The sequence below is a fragment of the Staurois parvus genome, unplaced genomic scaffold (assembly GCF_062004578.1).
Source record: "Staurois parvus isolate SC_StPar_1 unplaced genomic scaffold, SC_StPar_1.0 ptg000530l, whole genome shotgun sequence".
In the NCBI taxonomy this organism is placed as follows: domain Eukaryota; kingdom Metazoa; phylum Chordata; class Amphibia; order Anura; family Ranidae; genus Staurois; species Staurois parvus.
This window is the reverse complement of record NW_028318326.1, coordinates 10,817,622-10,830,937: the sequence shown is the minus strand read 5'-3', so window position 1 is coordinate 10,830,937 and position 13,316 is coordinate 10,817,622. Positions and strand designations below refer to the sequence as shown.

General features: G+C 43.3%; 1 protein-coding gene across 1 annotated transcript in view; it reads left to right on the top strand.

Moving 5' to 3' along the window:
* The window catches only part of HAT1 (histone acetyltransferase 1), a 66,030-nt gene that overhangs the window by 13,780 nt on the left and 38,934 nt on the right, over positions 1-13,316 (top strand). Inside the window, exon 4 of the mRNA XM_089690511.1 lies at positions 1,829-1,949. Coding sequence (XP_089546637.1) covers positions 1,829-1,949 — 121 coding nt within the window. The remainder of the gene's footprint in view (positions 1-1,828; positions 1,950-13,316) is intronic.

Here is a 13,316-nt window from a genome sequence, read left to right as displayed (position 1 = left end):
ATGTTTTCTGAAAGCAGACACCGTACAGAATAAAATAGTGGTAGTTCCAATTGTTTATGTCATGCGATATTATTGCAAATTCAGTAAAAAAAAACCACAAAGTGAATTTTACGGCAAGCAAATGTAATAAATTACCCAACTTTTTGTAAAATATATAAGACAAGGTTGCACCGAGTAAATAGATACCCAATATGTTAAACCTTCAATTCGTGTGCGTCCGTGAAATGGAGACAAGCTTATATTTTCTATAGGCGACACTGCAAAAGCCCACTAAGGTCATCAGTTTAGTGTTTCGGAGGAGGTCTGGTGCTAGAATTATTGCTCTCACTCTATCATGTGCGATGATATACAATGTGTATCACAATTGATGTTTGCATGCGTAGGCGCCCCCAACGCATGCATTTACATTCATATGTATGTATGTGGAGCTAGGGGCCTCAAAATTTCTAAATTTGAATTTTTTTTGATGACAGGTTCTTTTTAATGAGACATGCAGGGTCTCCTTTGTGCTCCACTGAATGCAGACCACGTTACCAAGGGTGTGTGTAAAGCAATCAAGTGGCGGTGCGCCTGCCTGAATGTTCCCACCTGACAGGCAGGAGTCTGGACTTACCAGCGAAAGGGTTAAAGCTGAGTTCAGCTCCTTTGTAAAAAAAAAGTACAGGCACACTGTGGGTTAATTCCAACCAGGTGCATGAAACCTCAAGGACTTATTTCTATTGTTTACATCTGACAGTTGTTCAGAACTCCCCAAAGACAACTATCATAGTTCCAGGAGCCTGACGCTGTACCCTTCTGGTCTTAGTATCTTCAACCGTAGAGTCGCAGCAGCTGTTATGCCCGCCCTTTCCATCCTCCTAGTCAGTCACAGAAGCCTTTGTTTCATGTGAACTAATTCACAGAATATAAAGGCCTCTGTGAATGAACAGGTGGGCATAGCTGCTTTGTGTGCTTTTCTACTTTCACAGCCCTGATTGTGAGCCATAAACCTGTCAGATGTAAATAATAGCAATTACTCCAAGAGGTGTTATGGATCTCCTTGGACTTAACTCATAGCGTGTCTGCACTTTTTACAAAGTGTGTGAATTCCTGGAAGTGTTAAGAGTTAAAATTTCTGTCACGTTTGTATTTCTGTGTGACACTATTGGGGACATTGTTCCCCCACAAAAACCTGAAAGGCTCTAATAGAAGCTTCACCACCTAAAACAAAATTAAAGTAACAATATGTTTCCACTGGCCGTATGTACACATGCAATGGCTGGATGGGTGGTCCTTAACACCCAGGTGCTGCACGTTTGTGCCCATGGGCAACTGCCATCCTGGGCTGAGAGCATGCTGACAGGAGATAGCAGCACACAGAGGAGGTGAGAAAGAAAGTGTGTACATAACTTGACTGTGCTGTGCCAGACCTGTTCATCCACACACTATTTAGAGGCTTCTGGTGGTGGATTTGTTAAATCAGTAACTTGTAGACAATCAAAGAAAGACTCATCACAGTAAGCATTCTACTAAAACTTTTTCAGCTGTCATAAGGAATCCCAGCATGCAACTGTCAAGCCCTTATATAATGCTCTGTTTAGCAGATCGGAAGCCCAGGAGCTGAGGAATTCAGCTCCTGGGCTTAGCGCTGGAACCCAGTTGCCACTGACAGCACTAAAAGCATCCAGCACCCACTGCAGCTGCTGAATCCCAGTGCTGTTTAAAATCAACATTTGCACAAATAGCCGCTATCCTAGTGTTGTTTTTAGGTACCACCTGGTACTCAAGTGGTTAAATAGCTTATCGTTTTTTTACATTTGCTAAAAACCTTTTCTGTTTGTCTTATCAGTGAAGTGGCTTTTGGATACAAGGGTTTGAAGATCTTGCTGTACTACAGTGCTGGGAGCCTCTCCACCATGTTCCGTGTACAGTATAGCTCCAAGGTTGATGACAAATTTGATGGTGTTCAGGTAAATCCCTTTACTGTTTGCTTCACTCTTCATTCAATATGATCTGTGTAAGCTCGTTTTATATGATGTGTACTTATAAGAGATGGTCATAGACTACAGTTTTGATACAAGAGATGGTCAGAGACTACGTATATGATAGAAGAGACGGTCAGAGGCTGCAGACGTGATACAAGAGACAGTCAGAGGCTTGCGGACATGCTACAGGAGAGGGTCGGAGGCTACGGACATGCTACAGGAGAGGGTCGGAGGCTACAGACATGCTACAGGAGAGGGTCGGAGGCTACGGACATGCTACAGGAGAGGGTCGGAGGCTGCGGGCATGCTACAGGAGAGGGTCGGAGGCTGCGGGCATGGTACAGGAGACGGTCGGAGGCTACGGACATGCTACAGGAGACTGTCGGAGGATACGGACATGCTACAGGAGAGGGTCGGAGGCTGCGGGCATGGTACAGGAGAGGGTCGGCGGCTGCGGGCATGGTACAGGAGAGGGTCGGAGGCTGCGGGCATGGTACAGGAGGGTCGGAGGCTGCGAGCACGGTACAGGAGACGGTCGGAGGCTGCGGGCACGGTACAGGAGACGGTCGGAGGCTGCGGGCACGCTACAGGAGAGGGTCGGAGGCTGCGGGCACGCTACAGGAGAGGGTCGGAGGCTGCGGGCACGCTACAGGAGAGGGTCGGAGGCTGCGGGCATGCTACAGGAGAGGGTCGGAGGCTGCGGGCATGCTACAGGAGAGGGTCGGAGGCTGCGGGCACGGTACAGGAGACTGTCGGAGGCTGCGGGCACGGTACAGGAGACTGTCGGAGGCTGCGGGCACGGTACAGGAGACTGTCGGAGGCTGCGGGCACGGTACAGGAGACTGTCGGAGGCTGCGGGCACGGTACAGGAGACTGTCGGAGGCTGCGGGCACGGTACAGGAGACTGTCGGAGGCTGCGGGCACGGTACAGGAGAGGGGCGGAGGCTGCGGGCACGCTACAGGAGAGGGGCGGAGGCTGCGGGCACGCTACAGGAGAGGGGCGGAGGCTGCGGGCACGCTACAGGAGAGGGGCGGAGGCTGCGGGCACGCTACAGGAGAGGGGCGGAGGCTGCGGGCACGCTACAGGAGAGGGGCGGAGGCTGCGGGCACGCTACAGGAGAGGGGCGGAGGCTGCGGGCACGCTACAGGAGAGGGGCGGAGGCTGCGGGCACGCTACAGGAGAGGGGCGGAGGCTGCGGGCACGCTACAGGAGAGGGGCGGAGGCTGCGGGCACGCTACAGGAGAGGGGCGGAGGCTGCGGGCACGCTACAGGAGAGGGGCGGAGGCTGCGGGCACGCTACAGGAGAGGGTCGGAGGCTGCGGGCACGCTACAGGAGAGGGTCGGAGGCTGCGGGCACGCTACAGGAGAGGGTCGGAGGCTGCGGGCACGCTACAGGAGAGGGTCGGAGGCTGCGGGCACGCTACAGGAGCGGGCCGGAGGCTGCGGGCACGCTACAGGAGCGGGTCGGAGGCTGCGGGCACGCTACAGGAGCGGGTCGGAGGCTGCGGGCACGCTACAGGAGAGGGTCGGAGGCTGCGGGCACGGTACAGGAGACTGTCGGAGGCTGCGGGCACGGTACAGGAGACGGTCGGAGGCTGCGGGCACGGTACAGGAGACGGTCGGAGGCTGCGGGCACGGTACAGGAGACGGTCGGAGGCTGCGGGCACGGTACAGGAGTCGGTCGGAGGCTGCGGGCACGGTACAGGAGACGGTCGGAGGCTGCGGGCACGGTACAGGAGACGGTCGGAGGCTGCGGGCACGGTACAGGAGACGGTCGGAGGCTGCGGGCACGGTACAGGAGACGGTCGGAGGCTGCGGGCACGGTACAGGAGACGGTCGGAGGCTGCGGGCACGGTACAGGAGAAGGTCGGAGGCTGCGGACATGGTACAGGAGGCTTTGTAGAATAGGGATATGCTTCAGGAGACATTGACTAGAGAAACACAGATTGGTGGAGGAGCCTCAAGTGCTGCACAAAAAGTGGGTTGGGCAGCAGGGATGTGAACACTGGTTTGTGTTCTTTAAAAAAAAAAAAAAATGCAGGAATGAAATATTTGTTACAGTGCCCACTGGACTGCTATGGATCTTATCTAGAACTATACAGTAGGCAGTTATGTTCTGGCACATGGTGTTTGTGTTTTGGATTACATTTTCTCCATAACATGTTCTGCAATTAGTTATATTTTAATCAATGAATTTAATGGATTCTAATGTACACATACCTGTGTTAATTGATGTTTTTTTTCAATATCTGGTAAAGTTGTGCCTCTGTTTTTTTTCCCCTCCTAGCAGAAAATTGAACAAATGAGTTGATGTGGAGGATGCTAGTTTCTACAGCTCTTCTGTAATTGGATTAATCTTCTTTTTTTTCAATTAAAAATAAGGTTTAAAGCTGTTTTGACACCATGGAAAGGTCCTTCAGCACTTCAGAGCCTTACTATTTGGCATCATTGGCCTTTTAGAAGAGAGGACATTTGCCAAAATCTTTTATTTCCTAGTTGAAATGCGCAATCTGGCCAGGTCACAGATCTTAGCCTGCCTGTAGAGCAACGTCTGTGCTAATGGTTACTTTGTACTTAAGAGTCATGGAGGCTGCCATTGCTGAACTATTCTTTTTTTTCTGAGTTGTTGACTTTGACCAAATATAGTAGTAAGAAATTTTGGCACTCTTCTGACATTCATTTAAAGCATGCATGTTCCATTCTGTGATTCCAAAGTGCTTGAAGGGATAGTTCACCTTTTCACAAAAAAGGTGAACTAACTTGCTACACGCTCCCCACACACTGTGTCCCCATTGCACTTCTTTCCTTCCTTAAATATCTTCTGCTGCCCCCGCAGCCAGTGTAGTGGTCTGGGCATCTGAAGAATGCAGTACACAACTCATTGGGTGGGTACCATCCAGGTAGTGAGTGAGCATTGGTCTGTGCCTGCATGTGACGGCACTGACCAATGAGAACTGCTCTGGGCCATCCCAGGAAAGAAAGAAGGGTACAGCAGAGCAGAAGTGCCATAGAGATCAATGTTGTGGGGAGGGTGTTGTGAGTTAGCACACTTTTTCATGTTTTGTAAGTCAGACACAGCCAGGCCACTAGCATTTATTCAGGAGGCCAGCAGTGACATCCCCTGTACTTTCTTTAACTAAAAAGACGAAAATTTTAAATCATAGTTATTATTTACAACAGCCATATTTGTAATGCCCTCCAGGCAAAATATTTGTCATTGTTTAGTTGTTGAAATTGGTGGTGACACGAGCTATTGATGAATTTGCCTAGAGGCTAGACATTGCAAAAATCACAAATCTATTTGTACCTCATGAATGTGCCTGCATGGAATATGTTTACTCCCTCCAAATAAAGTAGTAATATGAGTATAACTGCAGATGTTTAGCAATGTGATCTTTGCCCGGCTGTCTGTTCCCTCAGTGTCTGTTTCATTGCACTTGTTTTCTACATCCATCATCTCATCCTCATGCCTAATTGAAAAATCCGTTTTCACAGGAGTTTTCACACACGCATGTATTTTCATCCTTTCCGCATTGTAACCCAACCCCAAGGTCCTAAATTTGATACAGGAATTACCATAGTTTGTCATGGTGTAGACAAGGGTGCAGCAAGTATGGAGCCAGCAGAAGTGGATAGCAAGTCCACACTCATTTGGTTGTAGCCAAAGGCAAGGGTGTCATTTTTTTTAAATTGCATATCTAGTTTAAATAAGAAAAAAATTTACAAATCTCAAATAGCCTTAACAGTAGTATGTTTCAGTGAGTTTTTATTGAATGTTTTTTCTTTAATGGGAAAGGAAAGTAATCAACAATTTACACATCAAAAGTTGGTCAGCTGCGGATCCATATCTATCAATGTTAGAAGCATTAATTGTAACTATTAGACTCAAGCACTTAGTAGAGTAGTAGCTATAGGCTTCCTAAAGCCTCTGGAGGGAAAACCCAATGGTTGGATCAGTAGTAGAAATAAGTGTGAGTCCATTAAGGTCTAGGAGTTGTCGAGTATTATGGATAGGTGTATGTGTCAGCAGTCAACACTTCATGTGTTAAAACGGGTATAGATTAGAAGAAATGGACAAAAGGAGGTGGCTAAGAAAGGGTATCCCACCATGTCAGTAGTATGTGGTTTTTAATGAATGTAGTGGCTCTCGATTGCAATAGTTTAACTTTTGTGTCTGTGAAGATAACAGGCACTGTTGGTGCTGAAGAGCACTGTGGACACTGAGCAACGTTCAAAATAAACAATGCCAATCATATACTGACTTGCATCCCAGTAATAATTTTGCCTGATGCCGCTGCATCTGAATATGTTTTCTATTTCCTCTTTCTGCTGTCTGTCAGTAGTGGACTTAGCAAATTAGCCATAGGTGGAGGACTTGTGCTAGTATATTTCTGCACTGTGCCTGAAAACACAGAGTTGGAGAAAACATAAACAGGTCACACAGATAATGTCTGTGACCATTACTGAACCCAGGGCCGTGATGCTGCAAGGCTTCACTGTTTACCTCTGAGATATGACAAGTCAGGCAATTACCAGATTACTGTCTAAACAAAGCAGATTTCCACATCCACAGAAGTGAGGTGGATGGAGGAGTCCTCCCTACTGTGCCATTTTATTTTGACAGTTGGACTCCTCCACTGTCAGAATACACTGATTTGTTGATCAGCAGCTGCAGCTACTTAGGTTTTCGAACATTCCCATTCAACAGAAGTCAATTGTTAGATTGGTTCGATATCTGCTTAAAGGCAAAACATTTTTTTTTTTTTTAGATTTGGATAGAGTGGAGAGGGATTGGAACACTTGTCAGTTTTTATTGCTGCCTGTGCCCCAATGAGGGAAATGTATCCCCTCTATTTGTCCTGTTTACTATTATGAGTTACAGTAAAAGAAAATTACCGATTTTGGGTTGTGTCAAGAAAAGTAATAGAGGAGGAAATCTGCCAATGAGGACACTAGTTCTGGTGACCTAGGGATCCGCAAGGGATTCCCTTAATTTGCAGGGATTTTCTCTCACTTCCTGTTTGGCTATGGGACAGGAAATTAAGGGAAATCTTGGCAATGGGACACAGATGGCAAAAAAAAAAAATCTGACTGGGGTTATAACCCTCCCTTGCTCTATCCAAAATGAAAACAAAAGTTTTGCCTATGGTTCTACTTTAATCAGATTCATTTTATTCCATCTCTGGCCAGGTTCAGGCGCCTTGCACACTAAGCTAAAAAAAAAAAAATGCCAGAAAAACGCTGGATAAAAAATAACATTTTTGTGCCACCTTTTAGCAGCAGTTAGGAGCTTTCATCTTTTTTTTCTGCTGGCAAATCACTCCCAGAAAGTAAAAAAAAGTGTGCATGGACACATAGGATAACACTATTTGCTTCTAGAAGCAGAAATAAAAATGCCCCAAAACTGCTGCTAGGAGCATATTTAAGCTAGTGTGCATGCAGTCTAAGGCAACAATGGAGACCACCAGGTTTTCTCTGTTCATGAATAGAACATCAGGCATGACTTTTAAAGTGTTATTAAACCCTGGACCCTGCATTCACTGTATGATCTCCCACAGTACACACAACATGGAAATGCAATTATTTTAGTAAATAAAAACTGCTAAATACCTTTTCTCATTCAGCAGTGTATAGCAGTCTTGTGCACTGGTTAAAGCTTGTAGGAGTTTTCTTTCTGCTCTAGGAGGATGCAAAACCTCTGACCTCTGTCTGGACAGTGCAGATTGGCCCTGTGCTAATCACATGCACTCTTCCAAGGGAAAAAAAAACTTCTCTAGCAATACACACTAAACTGAGAATGTGCAGAAGGGCTACAGGTTCAGTCTTTCTTATCAGTGTGGACATTTGAACAAGAGGAGTGGCAGAAGTCAGGATCAAACAGCCTTTTTACACAATGCAGAGGATTAACCCCTCAGGTTCTACAGTGAGTATATCAAGTATGCTTTACTGCATATACAGACTGATTTTACTGCTGTGGGTTTAGGAACACTTTAAGCCTGGACCCTAGAGTTACTTCATTTAGCATTAGACCTGCTGTGGTATAATGAATGTTACCTTTTTTTTTATTAACTGATGCTGCTTTTGCCGTTTTTTTAAAGCAGTTGATGTCTAATGTAGTAATTTTGTTTGCTTGAGCTCAAGTATGCTCTGTTTGCTATGCAGTCTCAATATATTCTTTCATTCTATATAAAAGGAAAAGAAATTCAGTACAGAGAATATTTTTTTATCTCTTATACAAATCCATTTCCACAAGTGTGTGTGTTTTTAAGTATGTTGCTCGGCTCGGGAGAACATATTGTACAGTTGTGCTTAAAAGTTTGCATACCTTGGCAGACATCATTACATTTTGGCATTGATATTGAAAATATGACTGATCATGTAAAAAAAAAAAACCTTGTCTTTTATTTAAAGATAGTGATTATATGAAGCCATTTATTATCACACAATTGTTTGGCTCCTGTTAAAATCATAACAGAAATTATGCAAATGGCCTGATAAAAAAATTTTCATACTCTGGAATGTTTGGCCTTGGCACACACACACACAAGGAGAGACACACAGGTAAAATGGAAATTAAAGGTTAGTTTCCCAAACTTTTTATATTGCAATTAGTGTCTGTGTATAAATAGTCAATGAGTTTAACTCTTACATGGATGCACTGAGCAAGCTAGATACTGAGCCATGGGCATCAGAATAGAACTGTCAAAAGACCTGCATATCGAGGTAATTGATCTTTATAAAGATGGAAAAGGGTCTAAAAAGATGACCAAAGCCAGTCTGTACTGTTCAGTCACTTTTTATGTAGTGTAAAATTCAGGAATCTCTTGATACCAAGCCAAGGTCAGGTAGACAAAGAATTGTTTGGGATACAAAGAAAAACCCACAGGTAACCTCAGGTGAAATACAGGCTGCTCTGCAAGAAAGACGATGTGATTGTTTTGCAGGAGCACAATATGCCCAACAACAGCTTGACCCACCCCATTGGGATTTTTTGTGTCATTGGCACAGTAAAGGCTTCTTTCTGGCATTTCCACTATGCCGCTCATTTTTTTTATCAATTTCTGTTACTATTGAGATTGGCTGACCAAAGATTTCAGCTACTATCCCATGCGACCCAAGTGGAGATTGATCTCAATTCAGGGTCTCAGATTCCAATGGTGGTCAGTGGTTTCCTTTTTTTGCACAAGCAAGCTTAGTCTATTTCTTCCAACTCTTTGGTTCTTGCATGTGCACGTACAGTCCAGAAATTGTATGTTTTGTCCTTCACGTCTGTCCAAAAGATACAGGAGAAATTTAGAGCCAATTACTCCAAAGTAAGGGGAAGCCCCCTTTTTACTGTTGTCGCCAAGACAGGTGTGCCCCCATTGGAAGAATTGTTAGAGAAATTGAGGAGAGATCCAAAATGTTTAATCTATCAGTGACAGTGGTCACCAGTACAAATAGAAGGGTAAATCTCTAACGTGGGGATGCAGGCAGCAATAAACACTCTTTTAAAAAAAAAAAAAAAAAAAAAAATTGTCTTCACACACTCATCTAAAGGTCCTATTTCCATCACTTATGTTTCCAACTAGTTCATTAGCTTGATGTTCTCTTATTTATATTATTTATTTATTTTTTTGTGTACACTTGTTACTTTTGGTGCTAAAAGATACATTTTGCTACAAACATTTTTAAGCCTTTTTTGTTGTCAACTGAATGTTTTTTGTTTCCTTAAATTTTATTGCTGGTTTCTAGTCTGTGGGCTGTTTGAAGCCTTGGCATTAAAATAGCATGGCCACCAAGGTATTAGAGCAGCCTTTCTCAACCAGGGTTCCGTGAGGTTTCTTCAGGGGTGCCTTGACAAAATGTCCACAGATTGCCTAAAACTTGTATACAAGCCAGCAGGTGGAACAAGCCTGCCTTTTAGTTACACAAAGCCACAGGTTTTCATAGTGCATCATTACAACCTTCTAGCCGCAGGCATCCGGACAGCCAATAACATCATCAGTTGATAAGGAGGTTGTTAGCCACCTGCACAGCGTCCTAGTTTGACCTTCTCTTGCCTCTCTCTGTCAGTGCTGGGATCACATTAGCTCAGTGATGGAGAAAAACTGAGGGAGAAGAGAAACATTGGAATACTAGTCAGTACCAGTATGCAGAAGTGTATTTGCTTTGAAAAATATATCACCTCCATCGTTGGGTATCCTACATGTGTGGATGTTGCTGCGTTATATAAAACTATTAAAATAGTTTTTCACATTTTAGAATGGGGTGCCTCAAGACTCTCCATGATTTTAAAGCGTGCCTCGGGACTGTCCATAATTTTAAGGGGTGCCTCGGGACTGTCCATAACTTTAAAGGGTGCCTTGACGGAAAAAAGGTTGAGAAACACTGTATTAGAGTATAGCTTAATAGAATATTTATATTTCTGTAATAAGTTAAATGTTCTGGATTAAAATGAGCAGAGCAAGTTTGAAAAGTTGTTTAAAAGGTAAGGCCTCTCAGTGATGATAAAACAACCCTTTAACCATGTTTCAACTGCCCTATATGAGAAGCACTGCTGCAGGGCTGCGCAAAATCATGTGTTTATATACATGTTTTTGTATTTCTGGGTAGGGGGCACATGCCGCCATTAAATAAAGCTGTCGGGCCTGAGATTCCCCGCTGGCACCCGTCGATCACCGAGGAACACTGACAGAGGAAAGGTCTGTATGTAAACAATACAGATCTCTCCACTGTCAGCACCAGCACGCTGCTTTGTATTGCTCTGCATAGCAGAGCAATACGAAGCATAGGAGAGCAATACGAAGCAGCGTGCTTACACAGTAAAACACACACAGACAAAATAGTAAAACTGCACACAGTTAACCCTTTAATCGCCCCAGATGTTAACCCCTTCCTGCCCAGTGTCAGTACAGTGTCAGTGATTTTTATTAGCACTGATCACTGTATTAGTGTCAGTGGCAGAAAGCCTGCTGGAGTCCCGCTATAAGTCCCAGGTCACCACCATTACTAGTATTACAACAAAAAAATACAGTATATATACTGCCATTTGCCAGTGTATATATACTGCCATTTGTAGACGCTTTCAGGTAAACCAATAATTTACACGTATTGTGATTTTTTTTTTTTTTTTTTTTTTAGCAAAGACATGTAGCAGAATACATTATGGCCTAAATTTATGACGAAATTAGATTTTATTTTATTTTTTTACTGGATATGTTTTATAGCAAAAGTCAAAAATATATATTTTGTTTTTGAAAAAGTTGTTTTCAAAATTGTCGGATTTTTTTGTTTATAGTGCAAAAAATAAAAACCACAGAGGTAATCAAATACCACCAAACGAAAGCTCCATTTGTGGGGGAAAAAAGGACATAAATTTCATTTAGGTGCAGCGTTGCATGACTGCGCAATTGTCTGTTAAAGTAACACAAAAAAAATGGCCTGGCCAGGAAGGGGGGTAAATCCTCTGGAGGGCAAGTGGTTAAAGGTGCAAAATTGTTGTGCTGCTGGTGTTCTGAGAACAACTGACAATGAAACAAGTAGCTTATATGATATCATATCAATCCATCCTGTAGGTTATAAAAATAAAGAAAGCAACTAATAGTCTTTGAAATGTTCACAAAAATAAAAAGTATGGGGTCATCGGTGAGTCTGTCATTTGTTCCTTTTCTGTGATAAGAAAATAGGCAGAGTTAGCATAAAGTGTGTCAGTCCTTTCTCAGTCAGCAACTTACAGGGGTAAGTGAATGCCAATGTAAGTGCTATTCAACTGCAGGTGCATTGCTTTAACTAGGAGGAATAATAGTTGAAAGGACTGGAATTAGTGGCATGTTGCATTAGCCTTTTGTAGCGTATTTTATACTAAGCATCTTAATTTCCCTGTCTGAATGGGAAGCAGCAAGAGTGTGGGTTTTCAACTAATACTCATCATGCATGTAAACGGTGTGAAAAGGGTCCATTGGTAAGTGAACACAGAGTGTTCTTGTGTCCGCCCTTGTGGAAATAGATACAATACAAACATTTCAGATGAACACGCTGTAGACTCCATTGAGTGAAAACCTGCCTTCATTGTTTAAGCACCCTCCCCTACACAGTGAGAACAGAAAGTCCATGAATAGGAGTGCAAGCTCATTTTGTCCCATGCACTGCTAGGCTTTTAGGGACTGCACTGAGGGGGCACGTTTTTTGTTAAGTTGAGACCAATTCATTAAGTTTTATTGCCTGGTGAGAAGCTGTAATATGTTATTGTGTAAGTTCATCAAACATTCATAAGTAGTAAATGTATTCATTCAAGTGGTCTTAGGGGGATTTGAAAAGAAACATGAAGTCTGCTCAGCTGACAGTCTACAGGGAGACAGCGCTTGTTTAACAAGCTTACGTATAATCTCTGATTACGGTTTGTCTGAGAGGATTTCCTCTTTTATTGTTGGAAATCTGCATAAAATCAGCCGTGTTCAGAACTTGTAATGCCTTGTAATCCCAAATTGAGGAGCTTGACTTACACTTCAGTTTTCTTTAAACACATTTTTGTTATTTTTTTATTTAAATCTCTTCTAGACAACCTTTTTGGGAGTACTTTATTTAATTTTACCCCCTCAGCCCTGTTAATCCTTGCTCTGTTATTACTTTCACGTCCCCCTTTTGTCACCAAAGCAGAATTGCACCTGTCTTTGCTTGAAGAGGGTGAGACTTTGACTGCACCAAAGATCTTTTTTTAAATTTTATTTCTTGTGTAAATTACATTTTTTTGTTTGCTTGTATGTGAAGAGAATTATACATTTTCTGAACATGTACTGCTGGAAAAACACTCATTACAAGATGCACTGAAATGGATCGATTTTTATTAATGTAAATCTGTCACTCGTCTAAGATAAATGTTTTTTTGACCAAAGATCTAGTGAACCACATTTGCCTTCAGAAACCGTTTACCTTACAGAAATGGTCACCTAAGGCCAGATGCCCTTACATTGCCAACCCATGTTGTTGATGTTATATGGCACCTCACTATATTTTTGCTTTGTATTATAAGGCTTTACATACTCTGGTCTTCATTGTCTTTGTGTTTACCTTCTTAAACTTCTCCTTCTGTGCTCTAATTTTTCTTGTCACTGCTCAGACTCGATCTTTCCCAAAGACACCAGCATACACTTGTCAGAACCATTACCAAACACCCTATCTCTCCAAATGTCTATGCCCACTCTTGGCTCATGGAACATACAAGTTGTCATGTATGATCAGCATAGTATTAACCAAGAGTTTTAATCCTACTTGGAGTGACAATTTGGCTACTGAGAGGGAGGCAATATATGATGATTAGTTTGGGGTGGTTGAAAGTCGTAGCAACAAAAGCCCAATCCACTTGCCACCAA